This window comes from Labeo rohita, chromosome 3 (assembly GCF_022985175.1).
Source record: "Labeo rohita strain BAU-BD-2019 chromosome 3, IGBB_LRoh.1.0, whole genome shotgun sequence".
NCBI lineage: Eukaryota > Metazoa > Chordata > Actinopteri > Cypriniformes > Cyprinidae > Labeo > Labeo rohita.
The window spans coordinates 23,891,703-23,912,278 of NC_066871.1; the positions used below are offsets into that span (position 1 = coordinate 23,891,703).

The 20,576-nt window shown below is 37.1% G+C and overlaps 2 protein-coding genes across 2 annotated transcripts; both read right to left on the reverse strand.

Moving 5' to 3' along the window:
* Nucleotides 1-45: 45 nt before the first annotated feature.
* On the reverse strand, nt 46-7,613 carry cnp (2',3'-cyclic nucleotide 3' phosphodiesterase). The gene is made up of 4 exons (XM_051105837.1): nt 7,387-7,613; nt 4,521-5,252; nt 4,308-4,435; nt 46-1,292 (listed from the first exon to the last, which is right to left on the reverse strand). Exons 2-4 carry the CDS (start codon nt 5,230-5,232, stop codon nt 495-497), a joined length of 1,638 nt encoding a protein of 545 aa, XP_050961794.1. The 5' UTR covers nt 5,233-5,252; nt 7,387-7,613; the 3' UTR covers nt 46-494.
* An 832-nt stretch (nt 7,614-8,445) lies between these two features.
* On the reverse strand, nt 8,446-19,763 carry odad4 (outer dynein arm docking complex subunit 4). Its single transcript, XM_051105838.1, has 12 exons — nt 19,570-19,763; nt 19,324-19,455; nt 17,765-17,918; nt 17,582-17,643; nt 17,306-17,453; nt 16,986-17,210; nt 15,019-15,147; nt 14,850-14,928; nt 14,662-14,748; nt 14,363-14,559; nt 14,079-14,179; nt 8,446-11,164 (listed from the first exon to the last, which is right to left on the reverse strand). Exons 1-12 carry the CDS (start codon nt 19,684-19,686, stop codon nt 11,129-11,131), a joined length of 1,467 nt encoding a protein of 488 aa, XP_050961795.1. The 5' UTR covers nt 19,687-19,763; the 3' UTR covers nt 8,446-11,128.
* Nucleotides 19,764-20,576: the final 813 nt, after the last annotated feature.

The window sequence follows — 20,576 nt, forward strand, 5'->3', positions numbered from 1 at the left end:
TTTGCTAAAACGAAAACCTTGAATTTTACGTGATTGCAAGAGAGATTAACCATGTGTTTTTTTTTTGTGTTTTTTTTTTTGGCGAAAGGCATGCAGATCACTATCGGTGAGATTATAACAACGGTGCAGCATGAATTCTTGGAAATTATCAGCTCCACAAAGGCTGAAGAAGGAGAGGGACACCAAAGAATCACGTACTAAGCTAACAAATTTATACTCCATGATCCAATTTAAGCTCCTTTTCATGAAAAGCGAAGATCTAAATGTAAATTTAGAATGCAAATCTTCTAAAGAAGCAGCTTTGGAACCACGCATCTAGACTAATCAACAAACTGAGCTGGAGCGGAGTATAAATCAGTTAATCAAACCAGTAAAGTTGTGCTAAATCTAAGTGTTCTACATGAGTGTCACGTGTAAGGAAGACCGAACGTGAATGTACCTGTGTAAAGGGAACAGGGATGGTGTGGCGGCCAAACAGCCACGTGAACTAGCACCTAACGCAGAGTGAACTTTCCAGCAGAGTGATCCATGACCTTAAGGCAGATACTAAGGCCTCTGAGCTTGTGTTGCCAGGCAAAAGGAAAAAAGGCACCAGCTAAGAGAAAGCCGGGAGCCAGCAGGCCGCTTTGGAACGTCTGGTCACACACTGCCTGCCAAATCATCCCAAGCCATCCCTGTGCACACACTAAAGCTGCGAAACATACACGCAATCCACCTACACACATGCAAAAACACAACATCATCCTCAGCCAACCGAGGGCCGGAGCCCTTAGGAAAAATGTCTTCTCCTCTTCCCCCCTCTCTTCTTCTCCTCCTCGCTTTGCGCTCACAGAATGGTACACTTTCTTTTTCTTCTCTCCATCCTTTTTGCCTTGCTCACTGGTGGGCTTGTCGTCGGAGAAGCTAGAGAAGGTGGTGTCTGCCGTAATCGGTTCCCTCAGGGCGAGGAACCAGCGGCCCTCGCTCAGGTAGGTCAAAGTGCCCAACTCCATCTCGACCTGGGTGCCCTCCTTGCCCTCCTTCTGCAGAGCCAGGATCTCCAGCAAATCCAAACCGGTCTGAACCGCCTCCACACCAGCCGCGCAGCCTAATGTGACATGGGCGCGGCTACCCACCGGGAGAGCCTCTACACTGGGCAGGAGGGCTGGAGTGACCCCTACTTTGTCCTCTCCCTCGGGCCAGAGCTTCAGTTGGGTTTCCGTCAAAGCCACACGGGCCCCAAACACACGAGGGGTCACTATGAGAGCAGTGACGGAAAGCTCATCAGACTTGGTAAGTGAATCCTTGACCACCTGAATGACAAAATATGGTCAAATAAGTATTAATATTTTGGCAGCAATTTCACAAAGATCGATTTGTTAACATTAGTTAATGCATCAGCAAAAGACCTCAAGACGGGAATCAAACTCGGGTCGCTGTGAGGGCGGTTGCCCAAAACTAAGAGCGCTGACGCCTGTATCATTTTCTATTAAAGTGAGAATGAAACTCAGTGTCAAATCCGTGTCACATTTAGCAGTGGCAGCTCTTAAAGTAATAGCAGCCAAATAAGCTAATAACCCAGCTTCTGTGATGTCTATTAATCCAAAAAAAAAAAAAATAATAATATCAAAACAATAACTTTTGTAGCTTTAAGGATTCATCTGTATTTAATTGAGTGTTTAGTATTTAGTGTTTGATAACTTTATTCAATTTCTGTATAGTTCCTACTTTCTGAAGGGCCGGGTAAATAAAGGGTTTAAGTCTAATCAAATGTTAAAATTGATTGCTGTTGAATGGCTATGGTCAATGGTTAAATATTAGGAAAAAAAGAACAATTTCCTAGAGATTATTGGTATCAGTGATACCTTCAGTCATAAAACAAATATTTAACAAATATAAAAATATAAAAAAAATATAAAAAATATAAAAATATACGGTCTTTGTTGTTTATACATTAATTTGAAGACTGAATGTGAAATTGCAATATAAAAGTATATTTAAAAATTTTAATGAAATGAAAAAAAAAGTCCTTATGTGATTTCTGCCTCTCCCTGCACTGTTATACAAAATGTATTCTTTCGCAGTTTCATTCATATACACTGCTCTCCAAACGTTTAGAAACATGTTATAAATTAAATATAATAAATAAATAAAATTATAATCAAGCAGTGATCTTATTCTAAAAACATATAAACACTTATATTTCAAGGGGTGAGAACCAGAAGGGTGTGACATTTTGGGTTAAACTGATATATATATATATATATATATATATATATATATATATATATATATATATATATATATATATATATATATATATATATATATATATATATATATATATATATATTTCTCAAATGAAAGCTCTTGATGAGTGTTTTCTACTGCCAAAAGGACATAAGTGAATTACTAATAATTTTAGAGTTATTCATTTAAAACCAAAGACTAAACACTGAAAATACTAAGCCATTTGGTGCCAAAAGGGGCGTAAATGCACTTACGCCACTTTGGCATTGAGAAATGTTTTGTGGGTAAAGCATGTAGATGGCACATGAGTCAAAATGGCTGATACCACATAAAATTCAACGTCAGTGAGGTGAAGCTAGCTAGCATGTAGTAACCAATAACTTATATTCTAATGGTATGTCATCATATAGGCACTCAATTACTGCTTAGCCACAAGAGAGAGAATGCAGAAAAGGGATTATTATTATTGTTATTGTTAATAATAGTTAGTTATGCAATTCATTACTTCAGTATTATTCAGTTACTATTTTTTGTTACAAACCCAAGTAAAATAGTGATATACTATATTAAAAATACATTTGTTCCATACTAGTTCAAATCTATTAACATTTAGTTTTCTATATTGTCTATTTGCGGACATATCACTCTATAATTACGGATTTAAAAAAAACAAAACAAAAAAACCTATAATTAAACTTTATTTGGAGAACAACTTGTGCACAATGCACACTTCTCAATATTAAGCCTAAAATGTGTTTTAATGTCATTGTTGATGAGGATTGTATGAAAGGGTGAGAACCAGAAAGGCGCAAGTGACATTTCACCAGCTTTACAGGAAGGCCAAAACAAAAATTTACCATAGTTTGATCTGACTCTGTGTACTGATTTCAATCGTTTATATTAAAAATTTTGTACACTCATGAATGACAGTATACTTTTGCCTGTAGAAAGAGCTCCTCATGAGCTTTCATTAGATATATACATCTACGTCTTCAGTTGTAAAGAAATTATGTTTTTGAGGATTTCTCTACATATAGTGGACTTCTATGGTGCCCATGAGTTTGAACTTCCAAATTTCAGTTTCAGTGCAGTTTCAAATGGCTCTAAACGATCCCAGCCGAGGAAGAGTCTTATCTAGTGAAATGATTGGTTGGAACTGGAAACAAAATGACAATTTATATACTTTTTAACCTCAAACGCTCGTCTTATCTAACTCTGCCTGAACTCTATGTATTCCAGTTCAAGACAGTTAGGGTATGTAGAAAAACTCCTATCCCATTTTCTCCTCCAACTTCAAAATCATCCTACATCACTGCAGAAGTACCAACCCAGTTTACAAAGTGAATGTGCAAAAATCAAAAGGCCTTTACAAAAAAGGTAAAACAATGAAGTTGGAGTAGAAAATGAGACGGGAGTTTTTCGACATACCCTAACAGCCATGAACTGGAATACACAGTTCACGCAGAGCTAGACGACACAAGCATTTGAGGTTAAAAAGTATATAAATTATCAGTTCGTTTTTAGAAAATAACCAATTGTTTGCCCTTTAAAGCTGCATTTAAACTTCATTTTGGAAGTTTAAACTCACAGGAACCACAGAAGTCCACTATATGGAGAGAAATCCTGAAATGCTTTCCTCAAAAAACAATTTTTGTACAACTAAAGAAAGACAGACATGAACATCTCGGATGACAAGGGGGTGAGTACATTATCTGTAAATTTTTGTTCTGGAAGTGGACTTATTTAAGTACATAGTTAGTTAGACTTTAAGTAACCAATATGTAAATGTATTTGTAGTATACTTAGCATGAATTCGCCCATTTGGCCAAATTGTTAAGTAGCTGGAATAACTATTTTAGTAAAAATGAATCTCACAATGTACACATTTTTATTATAAACAATTGAAACCAGTACACAAAGTCAGATGAAACTATGGTCAATTTTTGTTTTGGCCCTCCTGTAAAGATGGTGAAATGTCACGCACGCCCTTCTGCTTCTCACCCCTCGATTTGAACTTCATGATATGACACGTCAAAAAAAAAAAAAAAAAAAAAAATGGCTTGTGTGGGAAAACCAACCTGCAGCTCTGCATACTCTTTTGCCCCCTCTGCTTTCCCATAATTACAGAACTTTGTAGTGCAGTGGAGGTGCACTGGGTTCTGGAAATACTGCTCAAGATCCACTTCTTTGTCCGCCTCACCGGTAACTGTTAAAAACAAAAATTTAGCACTACAAACACACCAACTCTGAGGAGAACCACAAGTGCATGTATGTTCACACAGTCTACTCACATTCACTGATGTGTCCTTTGAAGGCCTCCAAAGTGTCCAGCGTCTTGAGAAAGTCCATGGTTGCACACTTAACTCGTTCTTGTTCCTCTGGAAGCAGGAACCAGCCGAAGAACAAAGGCAGCTCTGGCTCTTTCGGCTTGGTCTCGGCCTCTTTGGGAGGCTCAGCTTGAACTCCATCGGCCTCTGGTTGTACCTTTTCCTCTTCTCCTTCTGTCTTTTTCTCCTCAGCTTTATCAGATTCTTTTGGCTTGGCTTCATTCACAGCAGTGGGTTTGGACTCTGCCTCTTTGGCAGGCTCCTCCTCTTTCTTAGGCTCCACCTCTTTCACAGCTTCTTCCTCCTGCTTCTCAGGTTCAGAATTCACTTGAACCTGCGGCTCCTCAGACTTCTTCTGCTGTTCTTGCTCAGGGGACTTCTCAGAAGACTCGGCAGCCGGGGGTTCCTCCGGAGATTTTTGTGGCGCCACCTCGGGTTCGGCTGGTTTGGCTGGAGGCGCTTCGGATTCCGTCGCGTTCTCCTTTTCTGGCAATTCCCTAGCAGAATGCTCTGCCTCTGGGGTCTTCTCCGGTTCAGGGGCCGCTTTTGGAGGATCTGCTGGTTCTGAAGGTGCCACCTCTTCGGACTTAGGCTCCGATTTCTCCTCTTGCTGTGCCACCACTTCCTGTGTCTCAGCAACAGCCTCTGGAACTTCCTGATTCTGTTCAGCTTCCATTGCTACACAGCAGGCCGCTTCTGATAAACAAGATAAATTTGGCAAGAGTGAGTGCGAATGCATTTCTACAAAAAGATTACGCTGTGCATGAGAACTGCATGCAAATGTAAACAAGGGGTTAAATGACAGGCAGCTCCAGGAACGCTTGGTAAAGATTAACAGAAACTATCCACCTAAACATGGCAGTTAAAACGACCACTTTTTCAGACCCTTCACAGCACGTAGGCTCTTGGAAACTTCAATTTTACTACCCACAACTGCATATTTTAGCTCTGCAGCCTCCGTACAGCCTCCCGCTCTCGTCCTTCTGAGCAAATCTGAAAACCACTGCTCCGTTTAGACCAATGCACATTCGGATTCATATGAAATAAAACACCACTGTGCATTTCTAGTGAAATTTGAGTAGGCATCAGACTGCCAATGCAAGAGCTGCTTTTCTCTAGCCTACACATGACTCCTTCGCTCTTTATCCATATTTCTCTTTGTCTCCAATCTTCTACTCTTTAATAGAGGCCTGAAGTAAACCATAGAAACTCTGTATGCTGGAAATCTTCGGTTTTAATGATACTTCACACCGTAATACGCTACCAGTCAAAAGTTTTTGAACAGTAAGATTTTTAATGGTTTTTTTTTTAAAGAAATCTCGTCTGCTCACCAAGCCTGTATTTATTTATTCCAAAGTACTCAAAAGCTATTTATTTCAGATAAATGCTGATCTTTGGATCCTTTTATTCAAAGAATTCAAAAAAAAAAAAAAAAAATTTTACTCAGCTGTTTTAAATAGTGATAATAATAATAAAAGATGTTTCTTGAACAGCAAATCAGCATGAATTACTCCACTGAAGACTGGTGTAATGATGCTGAAAATTTAGCTTTGAAATCACAGGAATAAATTACATTTTAAAATATATTTAAATAGAAAACAGTTACTTTAAATAGTAAAAATATTTCAAAATTGTATTGTTTTTGCTCCATTTTGGATCAAATAAATGCAGGCTTGGTGTGCTGAAGAGTAAGCAGAAGTATCTTCTGCTTACTGTTCAAAAACTTTTGACTGGTAGAGTTTAGCACCATAGTGTCTTCTAATGTTAGATTTCAGATTAATAAGCAGAAGTACAGCTGTAGCCTAGATATTAAGTTGTGTTTGCGAGTCATCAGATGTCAAATGACTTTATTTCATTGTGAAACCAGTTGTCATCATCACCTTCTTGCCAAAATACATCTGTTCCCCATTTTATAGAGCAATGCAAATGTTTACAGCTTAATCAAATGACAAACTTTCATATCAGCCAGGCGACACAATTCACAGCTGATGGGTTCAAATGGTGCCTCTTGGTGCCATTAAATGTTAACTTCTCCATGCAGTTGGCTGGATTTTACACCAACACCTTGGCCACGGCCCAGGTTCTGATGAAAGTGTGTGAAAAGCAGAAGCAGGCCGCTGTTTTACAGGAGCCCCTCAGTGAGTCGTGAGACAGCAACACCTGCACATCATTTGGGCCACTTTTTTTGTGGCTGTGTCTTAATATCAGGCGTGCCGCCTGCTTAGACAGCATTTCTGGGAAGCAAACACGTTTTGAATCAGTTCAATATGTCTGATGCCCAGCTGCTGTCTAGGTAGGCAGCCTTTGTGTGACCAAATTAGATTCGGACACGCCAGCCAATCTATGGAAGACAAAGAAAACCCAAAACGCCCTGCAGATTCACTCAGACAGTAGCGACACATCAAGCAGAGGTCACGCGTCACACGCATATAACTGTACTAGATTTAACGACATTGCGCACACGAATATAGACAATTTGGTGGAAAAACGGTGCGCCGATTTAAAGGAAACGAGGGCTACGATTAATTCAATGAATTTCTAAATCTACAGAAGTCTCAAATGAATAGGAGCAAATGAGCGTACTGTTAATTAACGGTAACAATGCAAAGCCGTGGATTCGGGGAGTGGCAGTGCCCGGCCACGCTGCATGCAGACAAAACAAATCAGCGTGGCAATGCCTACCGCAGCTGGGAAAGAAAGCACATGCCTGAAACACCAAATTATGTGTTACATCTTAGATCTTAGACTTGGAAAACGAAACTTGCTGGGTGCAAATACGATCTACAAGATTAAAAAGCAACAGTCAGTGATCCGCGTAAATGCAACTCACTTGATTACAACGTTGGCGGATGTGTGAAAAGCTGTCACCCTTTTCCGGGGCTGAAGGTTCAAAGCGCCGTACGGCCAAATTCCACGTTTCTCCAGACCAGAGCGCTGCGCAGAAACCCCCGCCTGGCCGAGCACTAGCAATAATCAGGAAACAAAACGGAAACCACTGGCACTTGAGCACGCTCACTGCGTACACGAGAGCGCGGACACGGAAGGGAGAGGCAGATAATACAGAACAGAGGCAAATTTTAAGCGCGCTCCCGCTTTGCAGACCGTCCCTCGCTGTGCACGTCAGCGACCGGAATTTTTTTTGACATCATACTGCTCGTCAATATGTCTCAGTCATCATGTGAGTCTTAAATCTAATTTCATATCAATGACTAATCTTTACTTTAAATACAGTAAATCCTTAATGTTCGCACATGGTGGTCGTTGGATAATATAATAATATAAATGGAAAACAAACGTGACCCTGAACCACAAAAGCAGTCATAAGGGTCATTTTGTTTTAAATTGAGATGTATACATCATCTGAAAGCTGAATAAATAAGCTTTGATTGTATTGGACAACATTTGGCCAAGATACAACTATTTGAAAATCTGGAATCTGAGGGTGCAAAAAAGTCAAAATATTGAGAAAATTGCCTTTAAAATTGTCCAAATGAAGTTCTTAGCAATGCATATTGCTAATCAAAATTAAGATATATTATATATGATATATTAGGTGGGAAATTTGCAAAATATCTTAATTTGTCCTCTCCCCAATTTTGTTACTACCGAAACACAATAATATATCATTAGATAAGAAGGGTTATATTGACCTATTAAGATTTTGCTTACATCTTCCTTTTTTCTATTTTATTACAAGTTTTCCAAGGTAAATTCATAACGGTTACAATTTTAACAATATTTCAAGTGATTTATGAGATTTGTTTTATTCTGAATCCAATTTTTCTTTGTAAAAGGCAAAAAGTTGATCATACTGATTTTAAACTTAAAGATTCGTTAGTTTGAATATACAATGAACCAAACACAATCATAACGTCTTAGTATACTTTATTTTTGACAGAACATCCCATGTTTCAGTCTTGACTGCATATTTTCGGTAGTGACGGTAATGTTTTTTGTAGCGACCACATCACATTATAGAATTTTAACTTGCATACTAAAACACTCCTAAAACATACCAAAATACAAAAAAAAAATTGCTTATCTTTACAAAAAATGTGTTTATTTCACCAAATATGAGGATTATGTATTCCCTTTTATCACTACCGAAACGATGATGACATGTTTCGATCGTGACTATTACAGTAGCGAAAATTGGGATAACACCCAAAACAAAGATGTCACTACTGAAACTTCACCAAATGTTTTGGTAGTGACAATTTTAGATACTTTTGAAGCTAGCTCAATGATGCTAATCAGCAGAGCTGATCCTCCCTATACGCAAAATATGCAAGCTATGTAGAGCCCCCGAAAAACCAGGGGGCCCCCTCGCTCTCAATGGTTATTTAATGTTAGTTTTGTTTTTGAATTTGGCCAGCAGTTATGAAAACATGAATGGTCCTTTCTTTTAATGCGGTGCACTGTCACCCTTTCTACGAAAAAATCAGTCAAATCATGTAATGTGAATGGCTCTTGGGAAAGACGCTGTTTTTTAAGCACTTTCCGTGAGCGTGATTCGAGATGGAGTAAAAAAGGGGAAATGTGTTTCATTTATTCATTCACAACCACCAAGCATTAGGTTAGGGTTTGGGACAGCCACCTCCCAACTGAAAGTACCCACTAAATGATGCTATCTTACTGATATTTTAAATATTATTGTGGGTTTCAGTAGATTATAATCTTAGTAAACATCTAAGATTTAAATACTTAACTGCTTTTTAAATGTGTTTTTTGAGTTTCTGTCACCTGTTCTGTAGAATGGCCCTTGTAACTATCAAAAACGTTTTATGAAATGATAAAGGCTAGATTATGCTGGTTTTTAGATACCAACAAAAAGATGTTGCAATTGCCAGAGGAGGTAACCATCAGAATTTCGGCACATCAATAAAGCATTAAAGCACTTTTATTTTTTATTACTTTATTAAAGATTTGAAAAAAATATATGTCACAAAAAATTGTGTTCTGTTAACTGCGCGAACTGTGAATTTCTGTTGCCAAATTTGGGACATTCTATAATGCTTAACGACTTAAAGTATTTTTAAATGACAAAGCTCTGTAAACACATTATTAATAAATTATACCATGTATAGACAAGCAGAGGAGTCCAGTATATGAATACAATGCGTTAACGTTTTCCTCCCATAGAAAACACCAGCGTGGATGCATTAAAACAGTGCTCATATTATGGGTTTTGCGTGTCTGTACACAGTATGCTTTATTTATATAACGTGTTTACTGTTGGTCTTTTAAAAAACTTAACGTTGTCTTAACGTTTTTTTAGGTTAAGCGTTTGGACGTTTGCGAACATTTGATTGCACCCCCCAAAATGACCTGTTTTTATTTAATACATTTCTTAGAAGTTTAGAATTTGTTTAAAACATCAACATTCTTGTAGAATAATAGCCCCCTCAAACTCATTGTTTAGGCCTACTTGTAGAGCAAACACACAGTTTCCATTTTCATACACAGGCCATTATAAGAATACTTGCCTAAACCTGTACATTTGATTGCATCTAAAATATATATGCCATCAATAATCGGATGAGACATGAAGACAAACAAATGATCAAGCTTTTCATGCCTCGTGCAAGTATGGACTTGACTTCCAGCAGACTGTCAGAATGATTGTCAGATTATATTGAATACATGCCTATTAAAATTACTAAATGATTCATTTCCATCGTTTGTGTTTTAAAATGAAGTTTGTACAGAGTAAAAAAGGATCCACAGGCAGCTCCTGTTCTGTAAATCCTTGTTTACAGGCCAGTTATACAGGAGCATACCTAGCAAAGATTAAAACAGCTGGATCGTTCATGCTGCGTCTTGTTGATATTCGTGAGGGACGTGTGAAATGTATGCAGGGTTTCTGAGTGGTTGTGTGTTCTGACATTGCACTGACAGGTTTTGCAGTTAAGAATCGCTGCTTCAGCTTATCACAGTGGAGTTCAGAGCAAACGCAGGTTGGCTGTGACCGCTTTCTCACAAGTGTCTGTGGTGAGTTCACATAAATAGCAGATGTAACCCACACGAACATACTCTCACACACAAAGTGCAGTAATGTGTAGTTAAGCATTCTGTCAGGGCATATACTACTCTTCAGTTTCGTTGAGCACATAATCTAAGTCAATATTGACTCAGTAGGTGGAGTTTAATGTTAGGGATTAAAGCTGAGCTAATTTTATTACTTTTAAATTCAAACCATTATGGCTGGATTATGAATTAAAAAGAGTATTTTTGTATATCAACACAAGGCCTCAGCATGCGTGCGTCTTTTGGAAAACATTAACAATGTCTGGGCAACGTCACTCTGACACTGCATCACAAAAATAAAACATGATTTGTTATACCTCTGAAAGTGTGACAGTGTATTTATGTAAAACTATACAAAAGCCCTTTTTACCCATATGGAAACAAGCACAGAAAGTGCAGTCATAAAGTAATCCTTCACCAGTGAGACTGACTGCAATCTAACACAGTGCTCTTCAGGCAAAATGTATTTAACTGGTAAGGATGCATTAGTTCTGACTTGTCTTGGAGGCGGATGCAGCCATGTTTTTTCAGAGGGGTTTCTCATCTTACTGAGTCACTCTGTGTCTTGCTTCACGAAGAGCCTGCAGGGCGATAAATTGATTAGTAAATCAAATAATACCATAGCAACATGAAGAAATATGGTATCAGAAGAATGGGATAGTCACGAATCAGATAACATACAAGAAAATGAAAATTCATCAATGAATGCATTGTAAACATTACAGTTATCTGTTCATACTATGACAACTATTTACAGATATTTTGAAATCATGTTCCAACTAATTAACTGTTCTGCTTATGAAAGTTCAGGGTTTTGTTACATAATATTTTAATAATGATATATATATATATATATTACATAATATATATTACATAATATGCATAATAACACGCACTAGGAGCAGGATCTTGGCCCATTGAGTTTTCACTGTTGGCAGAGCTATTCAGTGTGACAATGCAGAAATAAAAAAGTAAATGGAAGGCAAAATAAAGAGTTGCCTGATGCAGCAGGTTATGACAGAAACTAAGATTAACATGGAACAAAAAAGCATGTTTTATCACATGTTCCTTGGTATTAGGACCCATTCTGAATGAGATGTGACTTAAAATGTTTTATTTTCGTAAAATGTAATGTTATCGCATAGCTCTTTATAGCAAATTGTACGTACATGTGACCCTGGACCACAAAACCAGTCATAAGGGTACATTTTTTAAAATTGAGATTTATACTGAATGAATAAGCTTTCCATTGATGTGTGGTTTGTTAGGATAGGACAGTATTTGGTTGAGATACAACTATTTGCAAATCTGAAATCTGAGGGTGCAAAAAAATGTAAAATCGTCCAAATACAGTTCTTAGCAATGCATATTACTAATAATTAAAAAAGTAAGTTTTAATATATTTGTGGTAGAAAATTTACAAAATGTCTTCATGGAACATGATCTTTACTTAATATCCTAATGATTTTTGGCATAAAAGAAAATATCGATCATTTTGATCCATACAATGCATTGTTGGCTATTGCTACAAATATACCTGTGCTGCTTACAACTGGTTTTGTGGTGCAGGGTCACCAAGGGTCATATTATATCCAACTTTATTCACATTTGTGCATTTGTATGCTTGCATAATGCAATATATACTATATAGCCAGGGGTGCACATAAGTTTTTCAGTCTGGTTCTCATGAGAGCGCCTGGATATTTGGTTTGGTCATCACACTGTTTCAGTGTGACTCATTAAATATAACTATACAAATAAAATAATTATTAACTGATAATTGTATTATTGCACTTTATATGATAATAATAAATTGTGTGTGATAATACTATTATATTTTAAAATAAAAAGTGAGTCTTAAAAAACCCGTTAATTTATAATTATACACTACTATATATATACACTTACAGTATACTAATACTACATAAATACAGTAGTATACAGTATAAATATACAAAAAATATTATACAGTAGTAATATTTACATTTTTTTTTTCTTTTTTACCTTTTTAATTTTTTATATGAATTTTCAGCATTTTAAAACCTAAAATCATCAGGCTCTTATTTTGGTGGGTCCGCGTCTCAGCTATTTTTATCTGTACAAAACAGGTCTGCTGCATGATATTGCAAATTGGTGTGTCTTACTATATTATTTTAATGTATTATCATAATTATGAACACACTGATTTGTAGTGCAAACAATTTTACCATTTACTGCATGTTGTTATTCTTCTCGTTATTCCCTATAGTGGCTAATCAACCAGAAGTCACGCCCATAGGCTTACTTCTGCATTGAAGAATAAGATGGACATAATGAATAACAACTGCTTGATTATTATTTTGCTGCGAAATACAACTATATATACAGCTCTTTATGTAAAGTTGGATATATAAATATTTCAAACTTTATCTGTATACATACAGTATACTTGTGTAGGCCGATATTTACTATATAGCAAGTCTTTACTGCTTGATTGCTTGCATCAGCCCAAAATGCGAACTATTTTTTCACCCAGTTTAATCTGCCAAATGTGACTATAAGGTATAAAAGATATTACGGTGTTATAAACATTAACATCATGAGTTTTTGTAAAGCTGCTTTAAAGGTATATTTCACCCAAAAATGAAAATTCTGACATTAATTATTCACCCTCATGTTGTTCCAAACCCGTAAGACCTTTGTTTATCTTCAGAACACAAATTAAGATATTTTTGATATTTTTACGAAGTTACGAGAAAACTTTTTGTGCGCGAAGAAAACAAAAATAACAACTTTATTAAATTCTTCTTCTCTGCGTCACCCTAGCACTATTATGAAGAGCATCACGTGTTTATGTGCAGAGGAAAGCAAATGCATACATTGTGGTACTTTCCATAATGGCGCTAGGGTGACACTGAGGAGAAGAATTGTTGAATAAAGTTATTTTTGTTTTCTTTATGCACAAAAAGTGTTTGTAGCTTCATAACATGACGGTTGAACCACTGATGTCACATGGACTATTTTATCAGTGTCTTCACTACCTTTCTGGGTATTGTCAGTTGTGTTGCTGTCTGTGCAGGGTCAGAAAGCTCTTGGATTTCATCTAAAATCTCTTCATTTGTGTTCTGAAGATGAACGTAGGTCTTGTGGTTTTGGAACGACATGAGGGTGAGTAATTAATGACAGCATTTTCATTTTTGGGTGGACTATCCCTTTAAAACAATGTGTATCATGAAAAGCGGTCTTACGCAAAATTCCTGATTGCATGTAATCTTATTGAAACGACTGGATAAATATGAACAATGTACATGATGTGACGGCACCTTTAGTCAAACAAACAATGACAGCCATATTGGTCATCTGTGATATAAACCATATTGCGCATCCTGCATGATTTAGAATCGCACTCATTTTAGTGTAGTTTGAATGGGACGATAGAAAAGGCCACAAGCATGATGGATGGTGAGAGGGATGAGGGAGAGAGTGAGAGAGCAGGATAGGAATGTCTGTGTTGACCTTCTGGATGGCTTCGCTGGCAGAGTCGTCCTGCAGCAGTTTTGCCCGGTCCAGTGCCCTCTCAAAGTGTAACACACAGGCCTTGTAGTTACCCAGCTTCACTGTGTCCAAGAGAAAGAGAATGTAAAATAATCTGATCATACAGTGGCGTGGATCAAATATACATAACGACCACATTAACTCCTATCGATTCGAAGCACTGTGGGAAATTTGATTATTCATTGTTACAGAGTGTATTAAACCGCTGACTTCCTGGGATTCTGGGCGATGTAGTTTGGACTCACATTCTGCCTGCGCCATGAGCACACTGGCATTGAGCTGCCATTTCTCATCGCTGATGTCATCCGCAGCCATGAGCGAGCGGGAGCCGTAGTCTCGTGCTTCGCCGTAGCGTTTCAGCTCTAGGTAACAGCGGCCGATCTCATGAAACAACCAAGTTTTCTCTAACCCACCACATGCTAGAGGCAACTTCTCCTCCCAGCTATGCAAACATATACAGAACATACTTAAATTACTATTACAATAGATTTGTCTGTGTACATCAACACCAAAGTCAATATTAATTAAAATCAAAGGCACTTACACTTCTATAGCTCTTTGAAACTTGCCAATCCGTGCATACACACGGCCAATGTTGTCCAGAGCCCTGGATTTACTGTCCGTCAGGTCGCTATGAAACGAAGCACAAACCAAACACACAGGATGAATTGTAGTTTATTAACAAAGCAAGAAAAACAGCAAGGTAGCTTTCCTATTCTCATAGTCTCCTACCCTTTCTTGGCCAGCTCGAGGTCCTTCTCATGATGATGCAGAGCCTTGTCCATATTTCCAAGATCCATCAGTGCATTGCCTGCATAGAACATAAGAGAAACTTTTAACATAGGGTTTCATATCTTTGATTCTTGTGCTGTTGATGTTATATATTTAAGTATATGTCTACCAATGCAGCTGTGCAGGTTTCCAAGCACTTCTCTCTTATTGGGCAGCACATCCTCAGACCATTCCTTCACCGCCTTCATCAGCTCACGGGCCTTCTTCAGGCCGCTTTCTGTATTGCCTGCACTCAAGGCTGTCAATTGAAGAGATAATACTCAAAAATCCAATAACATACAAAACATTTCTTGAAAATTCTGTGGAGTAGTGCATTTTTTAATTTATTTAAAATTAATCTTAACTTTTCTGGATTCCCTTTTTCAGTTTTAATTTTTCTAGACTCTGTTTTTACAGTTAAATTGAAAAATATTAATCAAAAACCAATAATAACTGAAATCATTAAAGCTGCAAGCAGCGTTGAAAGGGCCCTCTACCCTGGTTCAGTGGCACCCGGTGGCTTTATGAAAACAGCGGACGGTGAGCAATATGCATTCAAAATGGTAAACATAGAAGGAACATGTCAAAGTCATTTATATGTGCCAAACTTTCTGCTGACAGCTGGTGGCGCTATGACTATAATTGGATATTGGCATGTAGATGTCTTCAGGCCAGGACTTTTATCAAATATACAAAGTTTAGCGCGGAACATAGTATGTTTAAGTTAGTTCAAAGCATGACATATCCTGTTGCCAGTCGGTGGGCGCTATGATTATAACTCAATATTGGCCTTCAGATGTGTTCTGGCCAGGACTCCTATCGAACATGTAAAGTTTGGTGCAGATCTGACATTGTATAGCTGAGCTGCATGAGTTTCATGGCGAGGCGGACACGCCCTTCAACAAAAACTCAAGATCTTCACAATTTAACATCACAAAGGGCTTTAGATTAGACTGACCAAATTTGCTGTTGATCTGTTAAGATTTCTAGGAGAAGTTTGTTTAAATACAACGCCTAAGTATGGCAAAAACAGCACAAGACTTGCAGAGAAAATAAAAAATAACTGACTTCCTGTTGGGTTTCGGACTTCGTACCGGGAGACTTTTTGGTAAGTATTGGTGTGTTACATGTGTCTACCGAATTTTGAGGGGCACTTCATTGAAATTTTATAGGTGGCGCTATCGAGCCATTTTGCCACACCCACTTCTGAAACCCATATCAGATGTACATTTTCACCACTTTTGGCATGTGCACAGTGTCAGAGTTTTCGAACATGTTTAGGCCCTTTAAAAAAAACTAAAAAATTAAAATCTTTTCTTTTGAAGAGTTGCTGTGAAGACCTTTAAGTTTCTATTTGTATTTGATATGACAATAGTTTTTCTCAAAAGAAACTGCAAAATGGTTATGAAGCGACTCTCAGAGCAGTTACACCGTGAGCGTCATGAGCACTTCAGTATGTGTGTAGTAAACGAAAACCATTCATTCACACAGAGACACACAGAACATGCAGGATTCATATTTAAATGGTATTTTTGCAGCTTAATATTCACAGACACTAGTCTATACTGGGTTTTGATTAAAATGTACTGACTACTTTTAATTTATTCATCCTCTGTGACATTATGCGTTACATAGTAAATTCCATTTTTATGACTGGATTCCACGAATATAAGATTTGATGTATCGCTCATGTCCATGGCACAAATGGTACACAGTTACGTGCCAAAGTTTGACAATAAGGTTCCGTTCAAATGTCCTCAGCAAGCACTAATAAATATTTAAATAATTAGCTGGGTGTGTTATGTATCTAGTTTGCTAAAACAAACATTGTGGGGTGACCTAGAGAATAATGAGGATCACAGTCCCACCCTTTTCTCTAGGTTGATCCTGATTAAGGTCAGCCACTCAACAGATGGTCAGTAAGTTTTTTTTTTTTAATTCGCCTTTTTTTCAGCAAGAATTCATCCAATTGATCAAAAGACATTTATAATGTTACAACAATAAGTATCCTTGCAAGTGCAACACAATTATACTAAATTTCTTGCTAGGAACCTATACTGTAAACTTTGACCCATCCCAAACTCTGCAGAGGTTCACCTGTGTCAATCTCCTCCAAACCGTTGAGGACGTATCGAGTGGGGTCTGAGGGAGGCTTGTGAAGAACCCGGTTCCACTGCTGCTGCATGAGTTTTCTGTCTCGCTGACGAGCGTAGATGGGCTTCTGCTGCTGCCAGAACGCCGTCCGCGTGTCCAGATATGAGATACAGCCTACGATCAGGTCTTGCACACGCTCTCCAGTTCGTATCTTACTTTTTATAAGATCTGTATTGGAGCAGATTGTGATACTTTTTATAGAGTATGCACTTTCACAGATGCAAATTGATATTTAAAAAGGTCTACAAAAAACTGAAACACACCTTCATCTTGTAGAAGTTTCTCTAAGTATTCTCTATCACTGTACAGCTCTCCCAAGAGTTCCTTGGCTGTCTTTTCACTTTTGCCCGTCTTCTGGTTATGCTTTTTGGATTCCCTCTTATGAGAGTGATTCAGATGTTTGGGATGAACCTTTGGGATTGTATCAAACAAACAAATATGTTTTACTGTTACTAACAGTGGAAGGGTGAATGATGGGGGCAGGTGGTAAAATGAGCAGGAGACAGTAAGAGACAGAAAAGATAATATAGCCAGCTCACCCCATTAGACTTGTGCAAGAAGGAAAAGTCTCCTTTATTTTCCAGCTTGACAGAGGAAGGACCTTTTGGGTTGGGGTGAGAGATATGAGTTTTGAAATCTCTGATGAAGTAACTAGGTCTGTTTGCTGTGTAACCAAATATATGAGCTCCACATTTCTTATCATGTTGTATTTGAGGACTTACTGCCCACTGAGTTGTCGATTGCCTCTTGAGCTTTCTGGATGCCCAGCCTGAACTCCTGCAGCTCTGGACGCAGCTTTTTGCCTCGGTGATAGTAGACCAATGCAAACTCAAAATCGCCCATAGTGTAGAGGGCTTCTGCTTTCTGATACAGACCCTAAAGGAGACAGGATAAACACAGAAGGAGAATCATATGTTAAGTTATTTGTTAGAAGAAGCTTTTCATTCAAAGCAGGTTGAGTAACTAAGAGGACTGGATGCCTAGAGAAACACAAAATGGCAGCAAACAGGTTTTTGATTATTCATTGTTCTTTCATAATTCCTACATGACACCACATGCTTTGTGGTAACAAGCCAGCTGCTTAACCATTAAATCACCGCTATAATATGATATACGTTTATCTGAATATCTCTTGGGTTAATAACCCAGTAAAAAGATTTCATTCAAAGTGATATGTAGAAGTAAATCCATGTATATGAAGAAGTATCTTATGTTCACCAATGCTTCATTTATTTAATTAAAAAATCCAGTAATAACAGGAATATTGTGAAATATTATCACAGTTTGAAAGAACTGTTTTCTATTGTAATATATTTTAAAATGTATTGTATTCCTGAGATGAAAAAGCTGAATTTTTAGCATCATTACTTCAGTCTTCAGTGTCACGTAATCCTTCAGAAATCAGTCTAATATGCTTACTTGCTGCTCAAGAAATATTTACTTTATTATCAATGTTGAAAACAGCTGTGCGGTGCTTTTTGTTGAAACCATGAGAATTTTTTTTTTGAAGAAGAAGAATAGAAAGACAATTCATTTTAAATACATTTTTTGGAAAAATGTAAAAAGTCTTGTTTTTTTTCCTATCACCCGATTTATCACCTCTCTCTCTTTTTATATTCCATTTAGAAACTAAACATAACTGCTGATAATTCAGGTGTGCTTTTACTGCTAGGACCGGGCATTATTAATTTAGAGGGTTTATATATAGTAGCTCCAAAACGTATTTAGATACTTAAAACACCACTGAAAAAAAAAAATTGCATTACATACAGAATACCAAACTAAGTGTCATCTGAAAACATTACTTTCCCTAGAACAAACCTCACTGTTCTTGGCCAGTTTGCAACTACTTTTAGGTGATTTTTTCGGTCTCTCATATTTCACTCACTAGTTTGATGTGTCCTTTTTATCTTGAAAATTTTAGTCTTTTAGTCAGAACATGCATTTTGTTTATTAATTCAAAATGAGTTAGAAGTTATTTTTGTAAAATGCTATATTAGAAAGTGTGTTTGTGACATTAATGTCACTTGGTTTAATACTTTCGTTATCTAATGCAACAGGATTCTTCAATTTTTAAGTGTGGTACAAGTGTCCACATACTTTTTAGGGCAAACTAGTAACTGTTACCCTAACGTTACTTTTTCCAAGGTGATAAGGTTTCAGATAATGTAAGTACGCCCTCTTCAGGTCATATACACAAACAGACTCAAAGCTGTAAAGCTGGGACCTTCTGGACCAAACGAGGAGATAAAACACAAATTAGCAGCACAGATGAACACACCTTGAAGAAATCTTTGCTGTCTCTAAGTGAGGTCTCGGCATCTTTCAGCGCGTTCTCTGCATCCCCTAATTTCAAATAACACCTGGATCTGGCGACCAGACAGTTCTTATCATCCGGCTGTAAACTTAAAGCCTGGTGGACAACAGAAAAGCCTTTTATAAAGTGTGAAATAAAGCACCGAGTTTAATGTAAGAAATGTGAACGTATTTCGCATAGGTTAATCCTCAGTTATAAGTGTTAGCTTACCGTGGAAAAGCTCTCAATAGCTTTGACGTACTCTCCCTTCTGGAATAGCTGGTCACCTTCAGCTACATAGGTGCTAAAGGAACTCTTCGGCCCTTGACTTTCCTCGTTATCGGACATTTTGTTCGTATTTATACAAAATTACAACAAAACCTTTAGTACATATGAATGGAAGTAGTTGTAGTACGGGATAGTCTCTCGCCGTATCCTAGCAACGCGCCTAACAAAACCCTGAGGGGCCAATGAAATGTGAGAGAACCTTTGATTGACATGCCAATACATACTACGTCATTCCATCTTTAAATGCTGTGTAATTTAAACAATTTTAACTTAGACGTTGCTAGTAAATTTTACAAAGAAACCGCTGGGAAAACAATAAATTAAACTGAAATAGTATTTTCTTGTAAAACATAGCTCAGTATTTTTATTTAAAAATACAGCCCGATATATACACTACCAGTCAAAAGTTTTTGAACAGTAAGATTTTTAATTTTTTTCTTAAGAAGTGTCTTCTGCTCATCAAGCCTGCAATTATTTGTTCCAAAATACAGCAATGCAGTAATATTGCAAAATATTTTTACTATTTAAAATAACTGCTTTCTATTTGAATATATTTTAAAATGTAATTTATTCATGTGATCAAACCTACATTTTTATTATCATTACTCTAGTCTTTAGTGTCACATGATCCTTCAGAAATCATTCTGATATGCTGATTTGCTGTTCAAGAAACATTTTTTAATTATTATTATCAATATTTAAAACAGTTGAGTACATTTTTTTCAGGATTCTTTGATGAATAGAAAGATCCAAAGATCAGCATTTGTCTGAAATAAAAAGCTTTTGTAACATTATACCAGTCAAAAGCTTGGAGGCAGTATCATTTTTTTTTTTTTTTTTTGAGTATAATTTTAGCAAGGATGCTTTAAATTGATTAAAAGTAGTGATGAAGGCATTTATAATGTTACAAAAGATTTCTATTTCAGATAAATGCTGTTCGTCTCAACTTT

Bases quoted from the DNA above. Each gene is read 5' to 3' on its own strand.
- cnp (XM_051105837.1), bottom strand. From the start codon at position 5,232: ATGGAAGCTGAACAGAATCAGGAAGTTCCAGAGGCTGTTGCTGAGACA. The intron at 4,436-4,520 runs GTGAGTAGACTG...TGTTTTTAACAG, and splicing joins CAAAGGACACATCAGTGAAT to TTACCGGTGAGGCGGACAAA. The intron at 1,293-4,307 runs GTTGGTTTTCCC...TTTGTCATTCAG, and splicing joins AAGAGTATGCAGAGCTGCAG to GTGGTCAAGGATTCACTTAC.
- odad4 (XM_051105838.1), bottom strand. From the start codon at position 19,686: ATGTCCGATAACGAGGAAAGTCAAGGGCCGAAGAGTTCCTTTAGCACC. The intron at 17,454-17,581 runs GTGAGCTGGCTA...ACAATCCCAAAG, and splicing joins TCTTGCACAAGTCTAATGGG to GTTCATCCCAAACATCTGAA. The intron at 14,560-14,661 runs GTAAGTGCCTTT...ATGTTTGCATAG, and splicing joins TTTCAAAGAGCTATAGAAGT to CTGGGAGGAGAAGTTGCCTC.